Raw genomic sequence first — 24894 nt, 5'->3', positions numbered from 1 at the left:
ATTTTACAATTATTTACTGGAGTCTTGATGTAACAAGCCTGTCGGAATTCATGTTTTATTATTTTGGATTTGATTGCTCTCACATGTCTCCAAACTTTCTGTTTTGATAATTGGAAAGTGTACTTGAATTTTAAACTGAATATACATTATTTATTTCCGTATCCTTCAGTCTTAGCTGATATTTCTACTTTAGAGTTTAGCCGCATTGAATACTTTATGCTTAGAGGGTCATTCACGTGTAGAGCGGAAGTAGCAATACCCGTTAAAGCGAAGAAATATCCCAACCTGAGATGATGGTGTAGCTATATACCGTGTATAGTACATTCATTCTTTGCTGTATTTTCTTTCTTAAGTTTACTTGATAATTGTATAGAATTTTAGATCGTTAGGCTACTTAAACAACATCGCTTTAAGAATCATTTGTTTTTCGATATCCTTGATTAATTGTTTTTCTTTGTTTTACTTCGCTGGCCCGTCTTCATTTATTTCAGTCATATGTAATCATTTGTGCAATATGGCTAAGAATATGCACGAATTGGAATTCTTGAGGAAGGTGTCGAGAGAGAATTGAATTTTTTTTAAGACAATATGTGTTGGTAAACAAGGACATGTTTTTTAGGATGTATCTTCAAATACTCAATATGACTCCACAAGATCTATTTCATTCAAGTAAACAGACTCAAGCCATTTGAAATTATATTCTGACTAATCCAAAAACTCTTAAAAGTTTCCCGTCTTCATTTTTCTCTTCTTTCTCTCCCACTACAAGTACGAAAACTGAAATTGATTCCTTGGAACAAGAAAAAAGTGAATGATCAGAAAGGGATTGAATAAATCATATCGAGATTAGGACACAGGAGAATTTAGAGAACCACTGCAGCGATGCTTGTTTGAGGTCATAAATGGATTTCTGTAGGCGACAAATGAAAGACTCCCCCTTTTTGGAATATCCGGGAGAGGTTTTCATGTAGACTTCTTCCTCAAGATCTCCATGTAAGAAGGCATTATTAACATGAAGTTGATGTACTGGCCAACCTTTGATGGCGGCAATAGAGAGGAAGACACAAACCGTTACTAATTTGACAACGGGGGCAAATGTATTATGATAATCAAGGCCCTCTATTTGTGTGTATCAGTTGGCTACTAATCGAGCCTTATAACGTTCGGTGGAACCATTGGAATGAATTTAATCTTGTATATCCATTTACAACCAACAGGTTTGACATTCGGAGGAAGTGGAACAAGCGCCCATGTGTTGTTTGAATCCAAGGCTTGAATCTCCTTATTCATAGCAACACGCCAGTGAGGAGATTTCGAAGCCTCTGTGAACGTGGAACGTTCGGTTGTGGAAAGAACCGAGGAGAGAAAAACTCGATGAGGTCGAGAAAATGGAGTAACTGGAAGATATTCAGTTAAGGGATAAACCACTTTTGAAGAGGAGTCCGAGAATGGGATGGTGGCAAGAGAACAATCATAATCATTAAGATGTGTCGGACAAGAGGTAGTTCTCTTTGGTCGATTCATGATGTTCTGAGTGTGAGCGAAAACAGAAGGATGGAGGTGCACGTAAAATCGGGACGCTCGCAGAATTGCAAGTTGCATCTTTTCCTGAGGGTCGAGGAGGAACGCCGGAAGAATTTCAAATTGCCGAGGCATTACCATCGGGAATGACGGGTGGAGAGGCATTCGATGATCGGGTGCCTAAAGGTAGGAAGCCCTGAGATGGGTGCCCGAAACTAGTGTTGGAGGGTTGTCCTCGTCTGACTAATAGGCTCCCGAATTCTGGGTGCCGGTCATTTGGGCGCGCCTGGAAACGGGGTTCCCTGAAAATGGGTGCCTGTAGTATGAGGGCCTGAGGGTGGAATGCCCTCAGACAAGAGGGGAATGCCCTTAATAGATGAGCCCTCTAATGTAGGAGTGCTTGTAAATTTTTCTTGTGCATTAGAATGCAACCTAAGAGATGGATTATCAATGGACACATCATCGCAAATATTATAGTGGAGTTGATCCGGTGAAGAGTATTTCATGAGAAATGTCGTTTCATAAAATACAACATGTCTAGAAGTGATGATCGTCTTTGTAGAGATGTCTTATATTCGATACCCTTTTTGATTATGTGGATATCTCACAAATATTCCGGGTTTTGTACGTGGATCCATCTTTGTTTTGATGGAAGTATTCTGTGAGTAACAAAGACAACAAAAAAAATTAAGGAATGAAACTTCGGTTTCGGTGGAAATTTCGGTCGGCCCAAAAGTGGGAACGTTTCGGTCTGTGTGCAAATTTAACAAAACTACGGAAATAATATAAATGTGATGTAGTTGTGCACAACAAGACTTTCAACCATAACTAAGCATAAAAAATATGTAGTCTTGATATTAACATGAAATATAGGGTAAACTTGAAAAGAAGTTGACGGGTTTGTGACAAAGTTCGTTAACTACAGGGAGTATCTATAATAAAACAGTAATCCAGGGGGTTGACTTAAAGAAAGAACTTGAAGCCCTTATAGTAGGGGTAAATATTAGAAATTTGAAAATGAAGTGAGACATCCCAAAAGAGTGTTAAGGGTGCACCCTGTAAGTATTAAAAGCGCCTCTCTTGTGAGTGAAGCAAGCGCCCTTTACTCTAAAGAGGGGCGTCTTTATAAATTCTCATTTAAACCTAAAAAACCCTAAAACTCAAATCGTCCTCCAGCTGACATGCTCTCTCTCTCTTTGTAGATTTCTGTCAAAATCAACACTAAAACCCCCAATTTTTTTATGAGTCTTCATCAGCAATATGAGATAAATTACTTGGTAAGAAGAAATGTAATGATTTCTTGAAGATCTGAGGAGAAACAGTGAAGAGAGATGAAGATTAAACTAGAAAAATGAAGAACAAATGGAAGTAAGTATCCTGAATTGATTTCGAGCAAAATTTCGATTGATTTCGAGCAAAGTTTTACACGAGATTGGTGTATGTGTATTTGGTTGTACCTATATTGAAAAACCAAAAAGTTACGGTCATTTCGACCGAAATTTTTCGACATTTCATTCCTTGCAAAAAACTCGGAGGTGGTGAACAGATGGTGGGGACCCTACTAACACCTCATGGGGAGAAAACTCTTTCAAAATCAGAGAAGGGAGTTTATTAATTAAATAAACGGCGGTGAGAACGCATTCACCCCAAAAGTCTAAGGATAGATGAGCTTGAATTCGTAAAGCTCTTTCTACATTAAGAATGTTTCGATGTTTGCGTTCAACAACTCTATTTTGTTGGGGTGTGTAAAGACAACTTCTTTGATGGATGATGCCTTTTGATTGGAACCAATTTTGGAGTTCGTTGGAAAGAAATTCGATCGGTTACATTATCGGAACGAAAGGTTTGAATGGTTGGAAATATAATCGGGCCATTTCCCGGATTAAATTCCTCAATCCTAGAATTGAATTGGGTAATCGTTAAACTATTAAAATTAACGATGTATTTAAATGTGTCAGATTTGGACATCAATAAGCAAATCCATGTGCAGCGTGAATAATCATCAACGAATGTGAGGAAATATCGACATCCCGAATGGGAAGGGGTTGAGAATGGTCCCCATACATTTGCATGTACTAATTGAAAGGGTCTAGAAGACCTAGATGTGTTATGCGGGAAAGACAAGCGAGGTTGTTTAGATTGAGCATAGATCACATGGAATTGTTTAATTTGAGATAGACTTAATAAAAGGTACTTTATTCATAATAAATTTAATTTCTCAAAACAAAGATGGTTTAATCGCCAATGCCAAATACCAAAACTATTCTTACTAGAAATTGAAAAAACATTAAAATTAATGGAATTTAAAAAACTATCTCCTAAGTGAAAGAAGTAAAACCCATCTTGCATTCTAGCACTCGCTATTATCTTTGACTTCTTCTCGCCCTGAAAAAAGACGCAAGAGGATGAATTAAAGTTTACATCACATGGAAGCTTTGTAGTAATTTCAGAAATCGAAATTAAGTTAAATTTAAAAGACGGGATGTGGATTACATCCTTGATATAAAAGTTTTTATTAAAATATATGGACCCATCAAGAATAACTTTGGATCTAGATATGTCGGGTAGACGTATATAAAGATTTGGTGGAGCCAATCTATATGAGTGAAAGAGGATAAAGTGACACAAATATGCTTTGTGGCGCCCGGAACGACAACACATGAATGAGAAACGTACGTATAGAGTTGATTCTGATTTTGCTTCATGAGGCCAACAAAGAAGCTACGTTGTTCTTTAGTCATAGAAGAAGCTCTAACACCGTCTGTAGTGGTGAAATTGTTTTGACGATATTGAGGATGTCCCTACGGAAATCCATGAAGGAAGTAACAATTCTCAACAAGGTGTCCTAACTAATGGCAACGATCACATTGAGGCCTGGGCTTCTTTCCTTTTGACCTTTGATTTTGGGCCAATCGACCACTTGAGAACTCCTCTGGGTTGGGTGGTGGATGCAGTTTCTGGAGTGTGCCCCCAGAATATTCGATCGCCCACCAAACCGTGACCAAGAGGTGTTGTTCTTTGTTGCTAAAGCAGTCGATTCATGGTGAGAAGCATAACCAAAGGTTAGCATTTGTTGTGCCTCTTCTTGGTAAGCAAGGTTATGAATTTTTAGTCAATGGAGGAATTGGTTCTATTGTGAGAATTTGGCTTCGAAGAGCCGAAAAATTATCATTACGACCTTGGAAGAATTCCATAGGTCGGTCTTGATTTTCTCTTCCAAGAAAGTGACGCACCTTTTGCACATATGCACAAAGAGATTTTGATGTAATAGTTGAGTTATGTGGAGTCTCGGCTGGAGCGTCCTTGTCGGGCCTGGGTGATGGCCCTAGTGCATGTGCATGGGGCGGTCGCCGGTGCCCTTAATAACAACATTATGTGTAAGGGTTATCAGAATTTCTTTTCTGAGAATCTGAAATTGTTACAAGTGACTTGCTTTAGAAGTTCTCGTGCCATTTGCTATTTTATAAATCAACTTGCTTTAGAACTTCTAGAAACCATGAATTTAATTGGTTCATTCAATTCTACTCGAATTAGGAGTTATTAGAAATAGAAACTAACTGAATTTGTTGTTTCCAGGATCCTACTTGAAACAACCCCACTGCACTAGAGAATTAGAAAGTTCATTAGTCGGCTAGAGTTGGAAAATAGAAACCCAACTGAGTTTAGGATGAAATCTCTAACATATATAAATATGTAGAACCCATATTACTTGCTACTACTACTACCTCTCTACTCTTCCACCACTTTTAAGTTCTTCTTCTTGATTGATAATCAGCACAAGGTACCATCCATCAATATTAAGATGTCTTCTTCTCTTTTCAAATCACCTCTTTTCCTTCTCACTTTCATTCTTCTTCTCTTCTTCTTTTCATCTTCATCCTCTGCTCAACTACTTCAACAAACTTGCTCCAACTATTCTTTCGCCCAAGACGAAACCTCCCGTGTTTACAATTTCTGCAATGATCTTCCTGTTCTCAACTCTTTCATCCACTGGAATTTCAACCAATCAACCAGAATTGTTGATATCGCTTATCGACACGCAAACATCACTTCTTCAACATGGGTTGCATGGGCAATCAATCCTACTAAAACTGGTATGGTTGGAGCCCAAGCTTTTGTTGCTTTTCAAGGTCCCAATGGTTCAATGCATGCCTACTCTTCCCCATTGAATAGTTACAAAACCCGACTCCAAGAGGGACCTCTCAGTTTCCCTGTTCATGATATATCTGCAACCTACGCCAATAATGAGATCACTATATTTGCAACATTCCAACTTCCAGACGATAACATTACAACTATAAATCAGTTATGGCAGGATGGACCTCTTCTTGACGGAATAACTCCTGGGATGCACCGTATTTCAGGACCCAATGTTCGATCTTTTGGTTCTCTTAATCTTCTCTCAGGATACATATCGAAACCAGCAAAAGGAGGAGCAAGTCCAAGAATTAAACTCAAGAATGTACATGGGGTGGTGAATGCCGTGAGTTGGGGAACACTAATGCCGTTGGGTGCAATAATTGCAAGGTATTTGAAGAGATTGGACTCCACAGGTCCAAGATGGTTTTACTTGCACGTAGCATGTCAGACGACTGCTTATGCAGTTGGTGTTGGTGGGTGGGCAACTGGTCTTGTGTTGGGTAAGAAATCTTCGGGCATTCAATACGACGCTCACAGGTATATCGGCATTGTTCTCTTTGCTCTCGCTACACTACAGGTCCTTGCAATGCGTCTAAGGCCAAAACCAGACCACAAGTACAGATGCTACTGGAATGTCTATCATCAATTGACGGGTTATGTCGTGATTGTGTTGAGTGTATTGAACGTTTTTAAAGGTATTGACATATTAGACCCCGAGAAGAAGTGGAAGAATATCTACATCGGAGTTATATCTACCTTGGGTGCCATAGCCGTTGCTCTAGAACTTATCTCTTGGTCCGTAATTATCAAAAGGAAGAACGAGAGCGCCACGTCTGCCACTGAGCTACCAACCCCTGATGTCATGGTCTAGATTTTACAATTATTTACTGGAGTCTTGATGTAACAAGCCTGTCGGAATTCATGTTTTATTATTTTGGATTTGATTGCTCTCACATGTCTCCAAACTTTCTGTTTTGATAATTGGAAAGTGTACTTGAATTTTAAACTGAATATACATTATTTATTTCCGTATCCTTCAGTCTTAGCTGATATTTCTACTTTAGAGTTTAGTCGCATTGAATACTTTATGCTTAGAGGGTCATTCACGTGTAGAGCGGAAGTAGCAATACCCGTTAAAGCGAAGAAATATCCCAACCTGAGATGATGGTGTAGCTATATACCGTGTAGAGTACATTCATTCTTTGCTGTATTTTCTTTCTTAAGTTTACTTGATAATTGTATAGAATTTTAGATCGTTAGGCTACTTAAACAACATCGCTTTAAGAATCATTTGTTTTTCGATATCCTTGATTAATTGTTTTTCTTTGTTTTACTTCGCTGGCCCGTCTTCATTTATTTCAGTCATATGTAATCATTTGTGCAATATGGCTAAGAATATGCACGAATTGGAATTTTTGAGGAAGGTGTCGAGAGAGAATTGAATTTTTTTTAAGACAATATGTGTTGGTAAACAAGGACATGTTTTTTAGGATGTATCTTCAAATACTCAATATGACTCCACAAGATCTATTTCATTCAAGTAAACAGACTCAAGCCATTTGAAATTATATTCTGACTAATCCAAAAACTCTTAAAAGTTTCCCGTCTTCATTTTTCTCTTCTTTCTCTCCCACTACAAGTACGAAAACTGAAATTGATTCCTTGGAACAAGAAAAAAGTGAATGATCAGAAAGGGATTGAATAAATCATATCGAGATTAGGACACAGGAGAATTTAGAGAACCACTGCAGCGATGCTTGTTTGAGGTCATAAATGGATTTATGTAGGCGACAAATGAAAGACTCCCCCTTTTTGGAATATCCGGGAGAGGTTTTCATGTAGACTTCTTCCTCAATATCTCCATGTAAGAAGGCATTATTAACATGAAGTTGATGTACTGGCCAACCTTTGATGGCGGCAATAGAGAGGAAGACACAAACCGTTACTAATTTGACAACGGGGGCAAATGTATTATGATAATCAAGGCCCTCTATTTGTGTGTATCAGTTGGCTACTAATCGAGCCTTATAACGTTCGGTGGAACCATCGGAATGAATTTAATCTTGTATATCCATTTACAACCAACAGGTTTGACATTCGGAGGAAGTGGAACAAGCGCCCATGTGTTGTTTGAATCCAAGGCTTGAATCTCCTTATTCATAGCAACACGCCAGTGAGGAGATTTCGAAGCCTCGGTGAACGTGGAACGTCCGGTTGTGGAAAGAACCGAGGAGAGAAAAACTCGATGAGGTCGAGAAAATGGAGTAACTGAGAGATATTCAGTTAAGGGATAAACCACTTTTGAAGAGGAGTCCGAGAATGGGATGGTGGCAAGAGAACAATCATAATCATTAAGATGTGTCGGACAAGAGGTAGTTCTCTTTGGTCGATTCATGATGTTCTGAGTGTGAGCGAAAACAGAAGGATGGAGGCGCCCGTAGAATCGGGACGCTCGCAGAATTGCGAGTTGCATCTTTTCCTGAGGGTCGAGGAGGAACGCCGGAATAATTTCAAATTGCCGAGGCATTACCATCGGGAATGACGGGTGGAGAGGCATTCGATGATCGGGTGCCTAAAGGTAGGAAGCCCTGAGATGGGTGCCCGAAACTAGTGTTGGAGGGTTGTCCTCGTCGGAGTAATAGGCTCCCGAATTCTGGGTGCCGGTCATTTGGGCGCGCCTGGAAACGGGGTGCCCTGAAAATGGGTGCCTGTAGTATGAGGGCCTGAGGGTGGAATGCCCTCAGACAAGAGGGGAATGCCCTTAATGGATGAGCCCTCTAATGTAGGAGTGCTTGTAAATTTTTCTTGTGCATTAGAATGCAACCTAAGAGATGGATTATCGATGGACACATCATCGCAAATATTATAGTGGAGTTGATCCGGTAAAGCGTATTTCATGAGAAACGTCGTTTCATAAAATACAACATGTCTAGAAGTGATGATCGTCTTTGTAGAGATGTCTTATATTCGATACCCTCTTTGATTATGTGGATATCTCACAAATATTCCGGGTTTTGTACGTGGATCCATCTTTGTTTTGATGGAAGTATTGTGTGAGTAACAAAGACAACCAAAAAAATTAAGGAATGAAACTTCGGTTTCGGTGGAAATTTCGGTCGCCCCAAAAGTGGGAACGTTTCGGTCTGTGTGCAAATTTAAGAAAACTACGGAAGTAATACAAATGTGATGTAGTTGTGCACAACAAGACCTTCAACCATAACTAAGCATAAAAAATATGTAGTCTTGATACTAACATGAAATATAGGGTAAACTTGAAAAGAAGTTGACGGGTTTGTGACAAAGTTCGTTAACTACAGGGATTATCTATAATAAAACAGTAATCCAGGGGGTTGACTTAAAGAAAGAACTTGAAGCCCTTATAGTAGGGGGTAAATATTAGAAATTTGAAAACGAAGTGAGACATCCCAAAAGAGTGTTAAGGGTGCACCCTGTAAGTATTAAAAGCGCCTCTCTTGTGAGTGAAGCAAGCGCCCTTTACTCTAAAGAGGGGCGTCTTTATAAATTCTCATTTAAACCTAAAAAACCCTAAAACTCAAATCGTCCTCCAGCTGACATGCTCTCTCTCTCTCTCTGTAGATTTCTGTCAAAATCAACACTAAAACCCCCAATTTTTTTATGAGTCTTCATCAGCAATATGAGATAAATTACTTGGTAAGAAGAAATGAAATGATTTCTTGAAGATCTGAGGAGAAACAGTGAAGAGAGATGAAGATTAAACTAGAAAAATGAAGAACAAATGGAAGCAAGTATCCTGAATTGATTTCGAGCAAAATTTCGATTGATTTCGAGCAAAGTTTTACACGAGATTGGTGTATGTGTATTTGGTTGTACCTATATTGAAAACCCAAAATGTTTCGGTCATTTCGACCGAAATTTTTCGACATTTCATTCCTTGCAAAAAACTCGGAGGTGGTGAACAGATGGTGGGGACCCTACTAACACCTCATGGGGAGAAAACTCTTTCAAAATCAGAGAAGGGAGTTTATTAATTAAATAAACGGCGGTGAGAACGCATTCACCCCAAAAGTCTAAGGATAGATGAGCTTGAATTCGTAAAGCTCTTTCTACATTAAGAATGTGTCGATGTTTGCGTTCAACAACTCTATTTTGTTGGGGTGTGTAAAGACCACTTCTTTGAAGGATGATGCCTTTTGATTGGAACCAATTTTGGAGTTAGTTGGAAAGAAATTCGATCGGTTACATTATCGGAACGAAAGGTTTGAATGGTTGGAAATATAATCAGGCCATTTCCCGGATTAAATTCCTCAATCCTAGAATTGAATTGGGTAATCGTTAAACTATTAAAATTAACGATGTATTTAAATGTGTCAGATTTGGACATCAATAAGCAAATCCATGTGCAGCGTGAATAATCATCAACGAATGTGAGGAAATATCGACATCCCGAATGGGAAGGGGTTGAGAATGGTCCCCATACATTTGCATGTACTAATTGAAAGGGTCTAGAAGACCTAGATGTGTTATGCGGGAAAGACAAGCGAGGTTGTTTAGATTGAGCATAGATCACATGGAATTGTTTAATTTGAGATAGACTTAATAAAAGGTACTTTATTCATAATAAATTTAATTTCTCAAAACAAAGATGGTTTAATCGCCAATGCCAAATACCAAAACTATTCTTACTAGAAATTGAAAAAACATTAAAATTAATGGAATTTAAAAAACTATCTCCTAAGTGAAAGAAGTAAAACCCATCTTGCATTCTAGCACTCGCTATTATCTTTGACTTCTTCTCGCCCTGAAAAAAGACGCAAGAGGATGAATTAAAGTTTACATCACATGGAAGCTTTGTAGTAATTTCAGAAATCGAAATTAAGTTAAATTTAAAAGACGGGATGTGGATTACATCCTTGATATAAAAGTTTTTATTAAAATATATGGACCCATCAAGAATAACTTTGGATCTAGATATGTCGGGTAGACGTATATAAAGATTTGGTGGAGCCAATCTATATGAGTGAAAGAGGATAAAGTGACACAAATATGCTTTGTGGCGCCCGGAACGACAACACATGAATGAGAAACGTACGTATAGAGTTGATTCTGATTTTGCTTCATGAGGCCAACAAAGAAGCTACGTTGTTCTTTAGTCATAGAAGAAGCTCTAACACCGTCTGTAGTGGTGAAATTGTTTTGACGATATTGAGGATGTCCCTACGGAAATCCATGAAGGAAGTAACAATTCTCAACAAGGTGTCCTAACTAATGGCAACGATCACATTGAGGCCTGGGCTTCTTTCCTTTTGACCTTTGATTTTGGGCCAATCGACCACTTGAGAACTCCTCTGGGTTGGGTGGTGGATGCAGTTTCTGGAGTGTGCCCCCAGAATATTCGATCGCCCACCAAACCGTGACCAAGAGGTGTTGTTCTTTGTTGCTAAAGCAGTCGATTCATGGTGAGAAGCATAACCAAAGGTTAGCATTTGTTGTGCCTCTTCTTGGTAAGCAAGGTTATGAATTTTTAGTCAATGGAGGAATTGGTTCTATTGTGAGAATTTGGCTTCGAAGAGCCGAAAAATTATCATTACGACCTTGGAAGAATTCCATAGGTCGGTCTTGATTTTCTCTTCCAAGAAAGTGACGCACCTTTTGCACATATGCACAAAGAGATTTTGATGTAATAGTTGAGTTATGTGGAGTCTCGGCTGGAGCGTCCTTGTCGGGCCTGGGTGATGGCCCTAGTGCATGTGCATGGGGCGGTCGCCGGTGCCCTTAATAACAACATTATGTGTAAGGGTTATCAGAATTTCTTTTCTGAGAATCTGAAATTGTTACAAGTGACTTGCTTTAGAAGTTCTCGTGCCATTTGCTATTTTATAAATCAACTTGCTTTAGAACTTCTAGAAACCATGAATTTAATTGGTTCATTCAATTCTACTCGAATTAGGAGTTATTAGAAATAGAAACTAACTGAATTTGTTGTTTCCAGGATCCTACTTGAAACAACCCCACTGCACTAGAGAATTAGAAAGTTCATTAGTCGGCTAGAGTTGGAAAATAGAAACCCAACTGAGTTTAGGATGAAATCTCTAACATATATAAATATGTAGAACCCATATTACTTGCTACTACTACTACCTCTCTACTCTTCCACCACTTTTAAGTTCTTCTTCTTGATTGATAATCAGCACAAGGTACCATCCATCAATATTAAGATGTCTTCTTCTCTTTTCAAATCACCTCTTTTCCTTCTCACTTTCATTCTTCTTCTCTTCTTCTTTTCATCTTCATCCTCTGCTCAACTACTTCAACAAACTTGCTCCAACTATTCTTTCGCCCAAGACGAAACCTCCCGTGTTTACAATTTCTGCAATGATCTTCCTGTTCTCAACTCTTTCATCCACTGGAATTTCAACCAATCAACCAGAATTGTTGATATCGCTTATCGACACGCAAACATCACTTCTTCAACATGGGTTGCATGGGCAATCAATCCTACTAAAACTGGTATGGTTGGAGCCCAAGCTTTTGTTGCTTTTCAAGGTCCCAATGGTTCAATGCATGCCTACTCTTCCCCATTGAATAGTTACAAAACCCGACTCCAAGAGGGACCTCTCAGTTTCCCTGTTCATGATATATCTGCAACCTACGCCAATAATGAGATCACTATATTTGCAACATTCCAACTTCCAGACGATAACATTACAACTATAAATCAGTTATGGCAGGATGGACCTCTTCTTGACGGAATAACTCCTGGGATGCACCGTATTTCAGGACCCAATGTTCGATCTTTTGGTTCTCTTAATCTTCTCTCAGGATACATATCGAAACCAGCAAAAGGAGGAGCAAGTCCAAGAATTAAACTCAAGAATGTACATGGGGTGGTGAATGCCGTGAGTTGGGGAACACTAATGCCGTTGGGTGCAATAATTGCAAGGTATTTGAAGAGATTGGACTCCACAGGTCCAAGATGGTTTTACTTGCACGTAGCATGTCAGACGACTGCTTATGCAGTTGGTGTTGGTGGGTGGGCAACTGGTCTTGTGTTGGGTAAGAAATCTTCGGGCATTCAATACGACGCTCACAGGTATATCGGCATTGTTCTCTTTGCTCTCGCTACACTACAGGTCCTTGCAATGCGTCTAAGGCCAAAACCAGACCACAAGTACAGATGCTACTGGAATGTCTATCATCAATTGACGGGTTATGTCGTGATTGTGTTGAGTGTATTGAACGTTTTTAAAGGTATTGACATATTAGACCCCGAGAAGAAGTGGAAGAATATCTACATCGGAGTTATATCTACCTTGGGTGCCATAGCCGTTGCTCTAGAACTTATCTCTTGGTCCGTAATTATCAAAAGGAAGAACGAGAGCGCCACGTCTGCCACTGAGCTACCAACCCCTGATGTCATGGTCTAGATTTTACAATTATTTACTGGAGTCTTGATGTAACAAGCCTGTCGGAATTCATGTTTTATTATTTTGGATTTGATTGCTCTGACATGTCTCCAAACTTTCTGTTTTGATAATTGGAAAGTGTACTTGAATTTTAAACTGAATATACATTATTTATTTCCGTATCCTTCAGTCTTAGCTGATATTTCTACTTTAGAGTTTAGCCGCATTGAATACTTTATGCTTAGAGGGTCATTCACGTGTAGAGCGGAAGTAGCAATACCCGTTAAAGCGAAGAAATATCCCAACCTGAGATGATGGTGTAGCTATATACCGTGTAGAGTACATTCATTCTTTGTTGTATTTTCTTTCTTAAGTTTACTTGATAATTGTATAGAATTTTAGATCGTTAGGCTACTTAAACAACATCGCTTTAAGAATCATTTGTTTTTCGATATCCTTGATTAATTGTTTTTCTTTGTTTTACTTCGCTGGCCCGTCTTCATTTATTTCAGTCATATGTAATCATTTGTGCAATATGGCTAAGAATATGCACGAATTGGAATTTTTGAGGAAGGTGTCGAGAGAGAATTGAATTTTTTTTAAGACAATATGTGTTGGTAAACAAGGACATGTTTTTTAGGATGTATCTTCAAATACTCAATATGACTCCACAAGATCTATTTCATTCAAGTAAACAGACTCAAGCCATTTGAAATTATATTCTGACTAATCCAAAAACTCTTAAAAGTTTCCCGTCTTCATTTTTCTCTTCTTTCTCTCCCACTACAAGTACGAAAACTGAAATTGATTCCTTGGAACAAGAAAAAAGTGAATGATCAGAAAGGGATTGAATAAATCATATCGAGATTAGGACACAGGAGAATTTAGAGAACCACTGCAGCGATGCTTGTTTGAGGTCATAAATGGATTTATGTAGGCGACAAATGAAAGACTCCCCCTTTTTGGAATATCCGGGAGAGGTTTTCATGTAGACTTCTTCCTCAATATCTCCATGTAAGAAGGCATTATTAACATGAAGTTGATGTACTGGCCAACCTTTGATGGCGGCAATAGAGAGGAAGACACAAACCGTTACTAATTTGACAACGGGGGCAAATGTATTATGATAATCAAGGCCCTCTATTTGTGTGTATCAGTTGGCTACTAATCGAGCCTTATAACGTTCGGTGGAACCATCGGAATGAATTTAATCTTGTATATCCATTTACAACCAACAGGTTTGACATTCGGAGGAAGTGGAACAAGCGCCCATGTGTTGTTTGAATCCAAGGCTTGAATCTCCTTATTCATAGCAACACGCCAGTGAGGAGATTTCGAAGCCTCGGTGAACGTGGAACGTCCGGTTGTGGAAAGAACCGAGGAGAGAAAAACTCGATGAGGTCGAGAAAATGGAGTAACTGAGAGATATTCAGTTAAGGGATAAACCACTTTTGAAGAGGAGTCCGAGAATGGGATGGTGGCAAGAGAACAATCATAATCATTAAGATGTGTCGGACAAGAGGTAGTTCTCTTTGGTCGATTCATGATGTTCTGAGTGTGAGCGAAAACAGAAGGATGGAGGCGCCCGTAGAATCGGGACGCTCGCAGAATTGCGAGTTGCATCTTTTCCTGAGGGTCGAGGAGGAACGCCGGAATAATTTCAAATTGCCGAGGCATTACCATCGGGAATGACGGGTGGAGAGGCATTCGATGATCGGGTGCCTAAAGGTAGGAAGCCCTGAGATGGGTGCCCGAAACTAGTGTTGGAGGGTTGTCCTCGTCGGAGTAATAGGCTCCCGAATTCTGGGTGCCGGTCATTTGGGCGCGCCTGGAAACGGGGTGCCCTGAAAATGGGTGCCTGTAGTATGAGGGCCTGAGGGTGGAATGCCCTCAGACAAGAGGGGAATGCCCTTAATGGATGAGCCCTCTAATGTAGGAGTGCTTGTAAATTTTTCTTGTGCATTAGAATGCAACCTAAGAGATGGATTATCGATGGACACATCATCGCAAATATTATAGTGGAGTTGATCCGGTAAAGCGTATTTCATGAGAAACGTCGTTTCATAAAATACAACATGTCTAGAAGTGATGATCGTCTTTGTAGAGATGTCTTATATTCGATACCCTCTTTGATTATGTGGATATCTCACAAATATTCCGGGTTTTGTACGTGGATCCATCTTTGTTTTGATGGAAGTATTGTGTGAGTAACAAAGACAACCAAAAAAATTAAGGAATGAAACTTCGGTTTCGGTGGAAATTTCGGTCGCCCCAAAAGTGGGAACGTTTCGGTCTGTGTGCAAATTTAAGAAAACTACGGAAATAATACAAATGTGATGTAGTTGTGCACAACAAGACCTTCAACCATAACTAAGCATAAAAAATATGTAGTCTTGATACTAACATGAAATATAGGGTAAACTTGAAAAGAAGTTGACGGGTTTGTGACAAAGTTCGTTAACTACAGGGATTATCTATAATAAAACAGTAATCCAGGGGGTTGACTTAAAGAAAGAACTTGAAGCCCTTATAGTAGGGGGTAAATATTAGAAATTTGAAAACGAAGTGAGACATCCCAAAAGAGTGTTAAGGGTGCACCCTGTAAGTATTAAAAGCGCCTCTCTTGTGAGTGAAGCAAGCGCCCTTTACTCTAAAGAGGGGCGTCTTTATAAATTCTCATTTAAACCTAAAAAACCCTAAAACTCAAATCGTCCTCCAGCTGACATGCTCTCTCTCTCTCTCTGTAGATTTCTGTCAAAATCAACACTAAAACCCCCAATTTTTTTATGAGTCTTCATCAGCAATATGAGATAAATTACTTGGTAAGAAGAAATGAAATGATTTCTTGAAGATCTGAGGAGAAACAGTGAAGAGAGATGAAGATTAAACTAGAAAAATGAAGAACAAATGGAAGCAAGTATCCTGAATTGATTTCGAGCAAAATTTCGATTGATTTCGAGCAAAGTTTTACACGAGATTGGTGTATGTGTATTTGGTTGTACCTATATTGAAAACCCAAAATGTTTCGGTCATTTCGACCGAAATTTTTCGACATTTCATTCCTTGCAAAAAACTCGGAGGTGGTGAACAGATGGTGGGGACCCTACTAACACCTCATGGGGAGAAAACTCTTTCAAAATCAGAGAAGGGAGTTTATTAATTAAATAAACGGCGGTGAGAACGCATTCACCCCAAAAGTCTAAGGATAGATGAGCTTGAATTCGTAAAGCTCTTTCTACATTAAGAATGTGTCGATGTTTGCGTTCAACAACTCTATTTTGTTGGGGTGTGTAAAGACCACTTCTTTGAAGGATGATGCCTTTTGATTGGAACCAATTTTGGAGTTCGTTGGAAAGAAATTCGATCGGTTACATTATCGGAACGAAAGGTTTGAATGGTTGGAAATATAATCGGGCCATTTCCCGGATTAAATTCCTCAATCCTAGAATTGAATTGGGTAATCGTTAAACTATTAAAATTAACGATGTATTTAAATGTGTCAGATTTGGACATCACTAAGAAAATCCATGTGCAGCGTGAATAATCATCAACGAATGTGAGGAAATATCGACATCCCGAATGGGAAGGGGTTGAGAATGGTCCCCATACATTTGCATGTACTAATTGAAAGGGTCTAGAAGACCTAGATGTGTTATGCGGGAAAGACAAACGAGGTTGTTTAGATTGAGCATAGATCACATGGAATTGTTTAATTTGAGATAGACTTAATAAAAGGTACTTTATTCATAATAAATTTAATTTCTCAAAACAAAGATGGTTTAATCGCCAATGCCAAATACCAAAACTATTCTTACTAGAAATTGAAAAAACATTAAAATTAATGGAATTTAAAAAACTATCTCCTAAGTGAAAGAAGTAAAACCCATCTTGCATTCTAGCACTCGCTATTATCTTTGACTTCTTCTCGCCCTGAAAAAAGACGCAAGAGGATGAATTAAAGTTTACATCACATGGAAGCTTTGTAGTAATTTCAGAAATCGAAATTAAGTTAAATTTAAAAGACGGGATGTGGATTACATCCTTGATATAAAAGTTTTTATTAAAATATATGGACCCATCAAGAATAACTTTGGATCTAGATATGTCGGGTAGACGTATATAAAGATTTGGTGGAGCCAATCTATATGAGTGAAAGAGGATAAAGTGACACAAATATGCTTTGTGGCGCCCGGAACGACAACACATGAATGAGAAACGTACGTATAGAGTTGATTCTGATTTTGCTTCATGAGGCCAACAAAGAAGCTACGTTGTTCTTTAGTCATAGAAGAAGATCTAACACCGTCTGTAGTGGTGAAATTGTTTTGACGATATTGAGGATGTCCCTACGGAAATCCATGAAGGAAGTAACAATTCTCAACAAGGTGTCCTAACTAATGGCAACGATCACATTGAGGCCTGGGCTTCTTTCCTTTTGACCTTTGATTTTGGGCCAATCGACCACTTGAGAACTCCTCTCGGTTGGGTGGTGGATGCAGTTTCTGGAGTGTGCCCCCAGAATATTCGATCGCCCACCAAACCGTGACCAAGAGGTGTTGTTCTTTGTTGCTAAAGCAGTCGATTCATGGTGAGAAGCATAACCAAAGGTTAGCATTTGTTGTGCCTCTTCTTGGTAAGCAAGGTTATGAATTTTTAGTCAATGGAGGAATTGGTTCTATTGTGAGAATTTGGCTTCGAAGAGCCGAAAAATTATCATTACGACCTTGGAAGAATTCCATAGGTCGGTCTTGATTTTCTCTTCCAAGAAAGTGACGCACCTTTTGCACATATGCACAAAGAGATTTTGATGTAATAGTTGAGTTATGTGGAGTCTCGGCTGGAGCGTCCTTGTCGGGCCTGGGTGATGGCCCTAGTGCATGTGCATGGGGCGGTCGCCGGTGCCCTTAATAACAACATTATGTGTAAGGGTTATCAGAATTTCTTTTCTGAGAATCTGAAATTGTTACAAGTGACTTGCTTTAGAAGTTCTCGTGCCATTTGCTATTTTATAAATCAACTTGCTTTAGAACTTCTAGAAACCATGAATTTAATTGGTTCATTCAATTCTACTCGAATTAGGAGTTATTAGAAATAGAAACTAACTGAATTTGTTGTTTCCAGGATCCTACTTGAAACAACCCCACTGCACTAGAGAATTAGAAAGTTCATTAGTCGGCTAGAGTTGGAAAATAGAAACCCAACTGAGTTTAGGATGAAATCTCTAACATATATAAATATGTAGAACCCATATTACTTGCTACTACTACTACCTCTCTACTCTTCCACCACTTTTAAGTTCTTCTTCTTGATTGATAATCAGCACAAGGTACCATCCATCAATATTAAGATGTCTTCTTCTCTTTTCAAATCACCTCTTTTCCTTCTCACTTTCATTCTTCTTCTCTTCTTCTTTTCATCTTCATCCTCTGCTCAACTACTTCAACAAACTTGCTCCAACTATTCTTTCGCCCAAGACGAAACCTCCCGTGTTTACAATTTCTGCAATGATCTTCCTGTTCTCAACTCTTTCATCCACTGGAATTTCAACCAATCAACCAGAATTGTTGATATCGCTTATCGACACGCAAACATCACTTCTTCAACATGGGTTGCATGGGCAATCAATCCTACTAAAACTGGTATGGTTGGAGCCCAAGCTTTTGTTGCTTTTCAAGGTCCCAATGGTTCAATGCATGCCTACTCTTCCCCATTGAATAGTTACAAAACCCGACTCCAAGAGGGACCTCTCAGTTTCCCTGTTCATGATATATCTGCAACCTACGCCAATAATGAGATCACTATATTTGCAACATTCCAACTTCCAGACGATAACATTACAACTATAAATCAGTTATGGCAGGATGGACCTCTTCTTGACGGAATAACTCCTGGGATGCACCGTATTTCAGGACCCAATGTTCGATCTTTTGGTTCTCTTAATCTTCTCTCAGGATACATATCGAAACCAGCAAAAGGAGGAGCAAGTCCAAGAATTAAACTCAAGAATGTACATGGGGTGGTGAATGCCGTGAGTTGGGGAACACTAATGCCGTTGGGTGCAATAATTGCAAGGTATTTGAAGAGATTGGACTCCACAGGTCCAAGATGGTTTTACTTGCACGTAGCATGTCAGACGACTGCTTATGCAGTTGGTGTTGGTGGGTGGGCAACTGGTCTTGTGTTGGGTAAGAAATCTTCGGGCATTCAATACGACGCTCACAGGTATATCGGCATTGTTCTCTTTGCTCTCGCTACACTACAGGTCCTTGCAATGCGTCTAAGGCCAAAACCAGACCACAAGTACAGATGCTACTGGAATGTCTATCATCAATTGACGGGTTATGTCGTGATTGTGTTGAGTGTATTGAACGTTTTTAAAGGTATTGACATATTAGACCCCGAGAAGAAGTGGAAGAATATCTACATCGGAGTTATATCTACCTTGGGTGCCATAGCCGTTGCTCTAGAACTTATCTCTTGGTCCGTAATTATCAAAAGGAAGAACGAGAGCGCCACGTCTGCCACTGAGCTACCAACCCCTGATGTCATGGTCTAGATTTTACAATTATTTACTGGAGTCTTGATGTAACAAGCCTGTCGGAATTCATGTTTTATTATTTTGGATTTGATTGCTCTCACATGTCTCCAAACTTTCTGTTTTGATAATTGGAAAGTGTACTTGAATTTTAAACTGAATATACATTATTTATTTCCGTATCCTTCAGTCTTAGCTGATATTTCTACTTTAGAGTTTAGTCGCATTGAATACTTTATGCTTAGAGGGTCATTCACGTGTAGAGCGGAAGTAGCAATACCCGTTAAAGCGAAGAAATATCCCAACCTGAGATGATGGTGTAGCTATATACCGTGTAGAGTACATTCATTCTTTGCTGTATTTTCTTTCTTAAGTTTACTTGATAATTGTATAGAATTTTAGATCGTTAGGCTACTTAAACAACATCGCTTTAAGAATCATTTGTTTTTCGATATCCTTGATTAATTGTTTTTCTTTGTTTTACTTCGCTGGCCCGTCTTCATTTATTTCAGTCATATGTAATCATTTGTGCAACAGGGCAACAGTGCTGTCACTTGAAACTGCAGGAGTGAAATTGAAATATCATATATCTAGTTTCGACAATGTTTTACATGAATTTAATAGACAACACTCGGAAACGAAACCATTACGCCATTGTAGCTAGGCTTACTAATGAAAGACCAACAGAATATTAGTCATCAGGTCCGTATTGAAGCTTTTTTTATAAGAAAATGTTCTAGCTAGATATCTCTAATACGATAATTGATCTCTCTCATTCCCAATGTTGATCGTCGTTACAAGGAGAGCAACTGTGGTTAGTACCTCAGGTCATGATGACAAATATCAATGAAGCACTTCAGCATCCGTTACCAAATCAAATGGGTTCTCTAGGTTCTTCCTGCAGATACATAGTTCATAAAAACAATATTAGATATAATTCAATTCATATCTGGTTTAGAAACTTTTAATGCATTAGGTTGTTTTATTTATCCTAGGCTCTACTTGAAAAACTTCGCAAACACATGAGAATATGACGCAGTAAATTAATATGCATACCCGAGTTCCATTTTTTCTCAAGGAGACCCTTTTAGCAGCCGATGTAGACATCTTTTCCTACACGGCAGTAACATTTTTTCAATGCATGGCGAGGAAATCAGGGAAAAAGTTAACTGAATGGTAGATGCAAAATCCATCTCACATTTTCCATGAAGTGGGCTAATGTCTCTTCTAGCCGTGAAACCATACCCTGAGTATCCAAAAGCTGACCTTCCGCTCGAAAAAGAGATGATCTCTCTTCTTGCCACTGGGTCTCTGTCGGTACAGGTTGCTCTTCATCCAGCTTGTCAATTGCTTTGGAAGATTGTTGTAATGACTTATGGAAGAAGGCTGACTGACTGATGACCCTTCCAGCACCTCTAACTCTTCCAGATTTTTTTGGAGTACCTAAAGCCAACGTGAGGACATCCATATTACCAGTAATCTCCACAGGAGCATATTCCATTCCTAAAGCAATGAAAGCGATTTGCATCCCTCAAAACTATTTCACGATCAGTAACCTTGGTTATATATTTGATTGCGTTATGACAATCTCCACATACCCGGAGGTTTTTAATTATTCTAATTGTTGTAGACGGGGGAGTGCTTATTAACCCATAAGCTATAGCAAGCTTTTCACTGTGGTAATAGAGTGACCGCTCTTTTTCCTCTTCCTCAACATCAAGCAATACAAAATCTGTATCTGGGACATAACCTTCCTCCTTAATTAATCTGATCAAGTCTTCCAGCTTATTATAAATTGCCCTTCCTTCTGGGTGAGATTTATCATCCACTACAAACAAATGGATTTTATTTTTCACATCGATCCAGCTATACCCGGGATCTTTCTTTATGTTTCTCTCCTTCATCATTTTCCTTGCTTCATTAACTTTGTCCCATCTGTTGGAAGCGGCATAGATATTTGATACAAGAACATATGCGGCAGAGTCGAATGGCTCTAAAACCAAAAGGCGAGAAGCCACTCTTTTTCCAGTTTCCGGATCTCCTTGAATCCTACAAGCACCAAGCAAGGCTCTATACATCGATGCAGAAGGTTGAAATGGCATTGATTTGATAATGTTTTCTGCTTTATCAACAAAGCCAGCACGACCAAGCACGTCAACAAGACAAGAATAATGCTCAATCTCTGGCTGAATACCATAGATATTGTACATTGATTCAAAGTAATCATAAGCTTCTGAAACGAAGCCCGAGTGACTACAAGCTGACAGCACTCCTATGAACGTGATTCTATCAGGTTTGATACCAACATTCTTCATTTCTTTAAAAAGACTTAAAGCTTCTTCGCCGTTTCCATGTTGGGCTAAACCCACCACCATGGCATTCCACAAAGCAATGTTTCTTGAACTCATCCTCTTAAATAACCTGTAAGAATCTCCTATGCATCCACACTTGGCATACATGTCTATAATCGAAGTCCCAACATAAGGATCGGATGCACAATCCAACTTAATTACATTTGCATGAATTTGCCGTCCTTGTTCTAGTGCTGTTAAGCAAGAACATGCTTTGACTAGGGATGCAAAACTATATTCATCAGGTGGTAAGCCAGAGCTTCTCATTTTATGGTATAATCGAAGGGCATAATCTTCATTCCCATTCTCCACGCATCCCGAGATCATGGTCGTCCATGCAACATCATCTGGCTCTTTAATACCATAAAACACTTGAGAAGCATCATCCATGCTACCACATTTAACATACATATCTAGAATACCACTACTAACACACAAGTCAGAATCGAAACCTAGTCTGATTGAATGTCCATGTATTTGTCTCCCTTGTGGCAACAGAAGCAAGCAACCGCAGGCTTTAAGAGCAGTTGCTAATGTGAATTGGTTTGACTTCTCGCCATACTCGTGCATCAAGGAGAACAGACCCAAAGCCTTGTGGCTGTCATGATTTGTTATGTAACCAGTCATCATTGCATTCCATGAAGCTAAATCAAATTCACGGGCATTTCTAAATAGAATCTCTGCCTCTTCCATATTCGCTGTCTTACAATAAACATCAATTAGAGCTGTTAAAACAAAAACATCTGACATGTTATTCGTTTTTAGCACATGAACTTGAACTTGTCTACCAAGATGAATACCTACAGATAATGTTGAACATGCTCGTAATATGCTTGCCAACGTATATCTGTCTGGTCTTTCACCATTATATAATAGATTCAAAAATAATTTAATCGATTCTTCCTCCAAACCATTTTGTACGTAATTTGATATCATTGTGTTCCATGATATCAAGTCCAACTCTTTCATGTCAGTGAAAATTTTCGTTGCATTGTCCAACCAACCAATCTTTGCATACATGTTGAGAAGACTATTTCCAACAGAAACACCGGAAATAAAACCGTTTTTTGCAACCAGGCCATGAATCTGCTCTGCAAATTTCATGTCTCTTAAACCCATAACAATACTAAGAATTACGACAAATGTGACACTGTCATAATCTACTCTGGATCTCATCATTTTCAAGAAGCAAGTTACAGCTGCTAGATACTCCCCGGAGTGTAAATACTCAGACATGATTTTATTCCACATAACGACATCAGGTTTGTTTTCAGAAAAGCATGTTTTGATAGCATACCCTTGAACTTGCTCGACAAACTTGTTTATTAGTTCACAAGAACTCAAAGTAGTTTCCGATGATCCACCAAGTATACAACTCAAACTTAAATTGTCAGGACGAAGCTCACTGTGATGAAATTCGGAGAACAGCAGAAAGGTTTCCTTCCATAAGCCTAACTGAGAGTATGTCTTGAGCATTATATTCCAGAGAACAACATCTCTCTCCGGCATCTCATCGAATAATTTACGAGCTTCTCCAATGAAACCAAACTTTGAATATGCATTGAGAAGAGCACCGGATACAAAGTTATCCAACTCCAATCCAACCTTCACTGCATACCCATGAACGGATTGTGTAGCGGAGGGAATACCAGATAGTAAACAGAGTTTGAGAACCGATGCGAAGGTGAGTTTGGTGGGAGGAAGACCAGATTGTTGCCTAAAAAGGGTAAAAATCTGAAGACCTTCTTGATTGACTTGTTTAAAGTTGTTGTTGTTGGATTCTTGATTAGAGGCGTATCCGGCAAGAATGGAGTTCCAAGTGATGGAGTCTCGGTGAGGAGTTTGATCGAACAGTTGACGTGCAGAAGAGAGAGAACCACATTTACAGTACATGTTAATGAGGTTGTTTACCAGAAATAGGTCCAACGACGAGTAGTCACCACCATCACCACCTGAGTAGTTTTTTAAAATGGAAGCGTGTGCGCATTTTCCTAGGACTAGATTGTTCTGGGCAATGGAAGTTCGGATGATGGGCAGGATTGGGTGGATTTGAGTACAAGAAGAAGAAGAAGAAAATGATTTGTAGAGAGTAATAGCATTTCGATGAACCATTGTTGATATCATCAATCAACAGTTTATTATACTGTTTGTTTGTTATAAGAATCATTTGTAATAGTAAAATGGCGGGAGTAAACCGAAAGCCATGTCTTATATGGCTACACGTATATATTTTGGTCAATGGTGTTTATGTTTAAAAAAAAATTGTAATTTTAATGAATAATGGTCATTAACTATCATATAAATTTGCCTCTATAAATACATGATGGATATAGAGATGAAACTCACAACCACAAGCCTGTCACTACACCTCGCCGAAACTAGTATTAAGCTTTTCAGTTTCATATTTATCTTTATACCGATGATTGATTGTTATGACAGTCACTAACAACCAAAACGCTTCATTGAGGGTTGCAGAGGTCCTAAAGGATCAACCCATGTTTGTGGATCGTGTTGAAACATTTGATTTAATGGCGGATACAATTTCGACTACACTAAACAACTTGCTAGATTTTATAACCAGATTCATTGTGGAGGTCATGTAACAGGTTTTCGTGGAAGAGTCTCGAATGGTATGCTAGAGGAATTAACACTAATGAACCGAGCAGCTTGTTCAAGCATGATTGACTAACTCATGCATGACTCTGTATTTTATAATAAAGGTCTAAGTATATATAACATGTACATACCCATAGTGTGGACGTATTTACTTGTCTCCATATGATTCCCAAAGATCTATTTCATTCAAGTAACAGACTCAAGCCATTTGAAATGATCTTCCAACTAATGCAAAAACTCTCTAAAGTTTCCCATCTTCATCTTTCCCTTTTTTTCTCTTCCCTGAATGTGGGATTTGGAAACCCCTTCACCAGTGAAGGGTTGATTTCCCCCTTCCAGGACCAAG

The 24894-nt window shown here is 38.9% G+C and overlaps 1 protein-coding gene and 3 pseudogenes across 2 annotated transcripts; 3 read left to right on the top strand and 1 right to left on the bottom strand.

Annotated features, from left to right (window-relative positions):
- Positions 1–5473: 5473 nt before the first annotated feature.
- On the top strand, positions 5474–6532 carry LOC147533923 (cytochrome b561 and DOMON domain-containing protein At5g47530 pseudogene; annotated as a pseudogene).
- A 5476-nt stretch (positions 6533–12008) lies between these two features.
- On the top strand, positions 12009–13067 carry LOC147533922 (cytochrome b561 and DOMON domain-containing protein At5g47530 pseudogene; annotated as a pseudogene).
- A 5476-nt stretch (positions 13068–18543) lies between these two features.
- LOC147533921 (cytochrome b561 and DOMON domain-containing protein At5g47530 pseudogene) lies at positions 18544–19602 on the top strand (annotated as a pseudogene).
- Positions 19603–19843: 241 nt separating this feature from the next.
- On the bottom strand, positions 19844–24891 carry LOC147533920 (Tetratricopeptide repeat (TPR)-like superfamily protein). 2 transcript variants are annotated; one of them, XM_086646660.1, is made up of 4 exons: positions 20780–24304; positions 20638–20694; positions 20404–20479; positions 19844–20141 (listed from the first exon to the last, which is right to left on the bottom strand). In XM_086646660.1, the coding sequence occupies exon 1, from the start codon at positions 24054–24056 to the stop codon at positions 21051–21053; it is 3006 nt and encodes a 1001-aa protein (XP_086502786.1). In that variant the 5' UTR covers positions 24057–24304; the 3' UTR covers positions 19844–20141; positions 20404–20479; positions 20638–20694; positions 20780–21050. The 2 variants fall into 2 exon arrangements, with proteins under 2 accessions (XP_086502786.1, XP_086502785.1); XM_086646659.1 differs by lacking the exon at positions 19844–20141 and having other exon boundaries at positions 20147–20479; positions 20780–24891.
- Between the last annotated feature and the right edge of the window lie 3 nt (positions 24892–24894).

This window comes from Eschscholzia californica, unplaced genomic scaffold (genome assembly GCF_041429995.1).
Source record: "Eschscholzia californica isolate CP2 unplaced genomic scaffold, dmEscCali1.0.p SCAF_6, whole genome shotgun sequence".
Classification (NCBI taxonomy): domain Eukaryota; kingdom Viridiplantae; phylum Streptophyta; class Magnoliopsida; order Ranunculales; family Papaveraceae; genus Eschscholzia; species Eschscholzia californica.
Note: the sequence above shows the minus strand (reverse complement) of the source record. Positions and strands in the feature narration are given on the sequence as shown.

Coding starts and splice junctions, on each gene's coding strand:
- LOC147533920 (XM_086646659.1), bottom strand. CDS start 24,056: ATGATATCAACAATGGTTCATCGAAATGCTATTACTCTCTACAAATCA.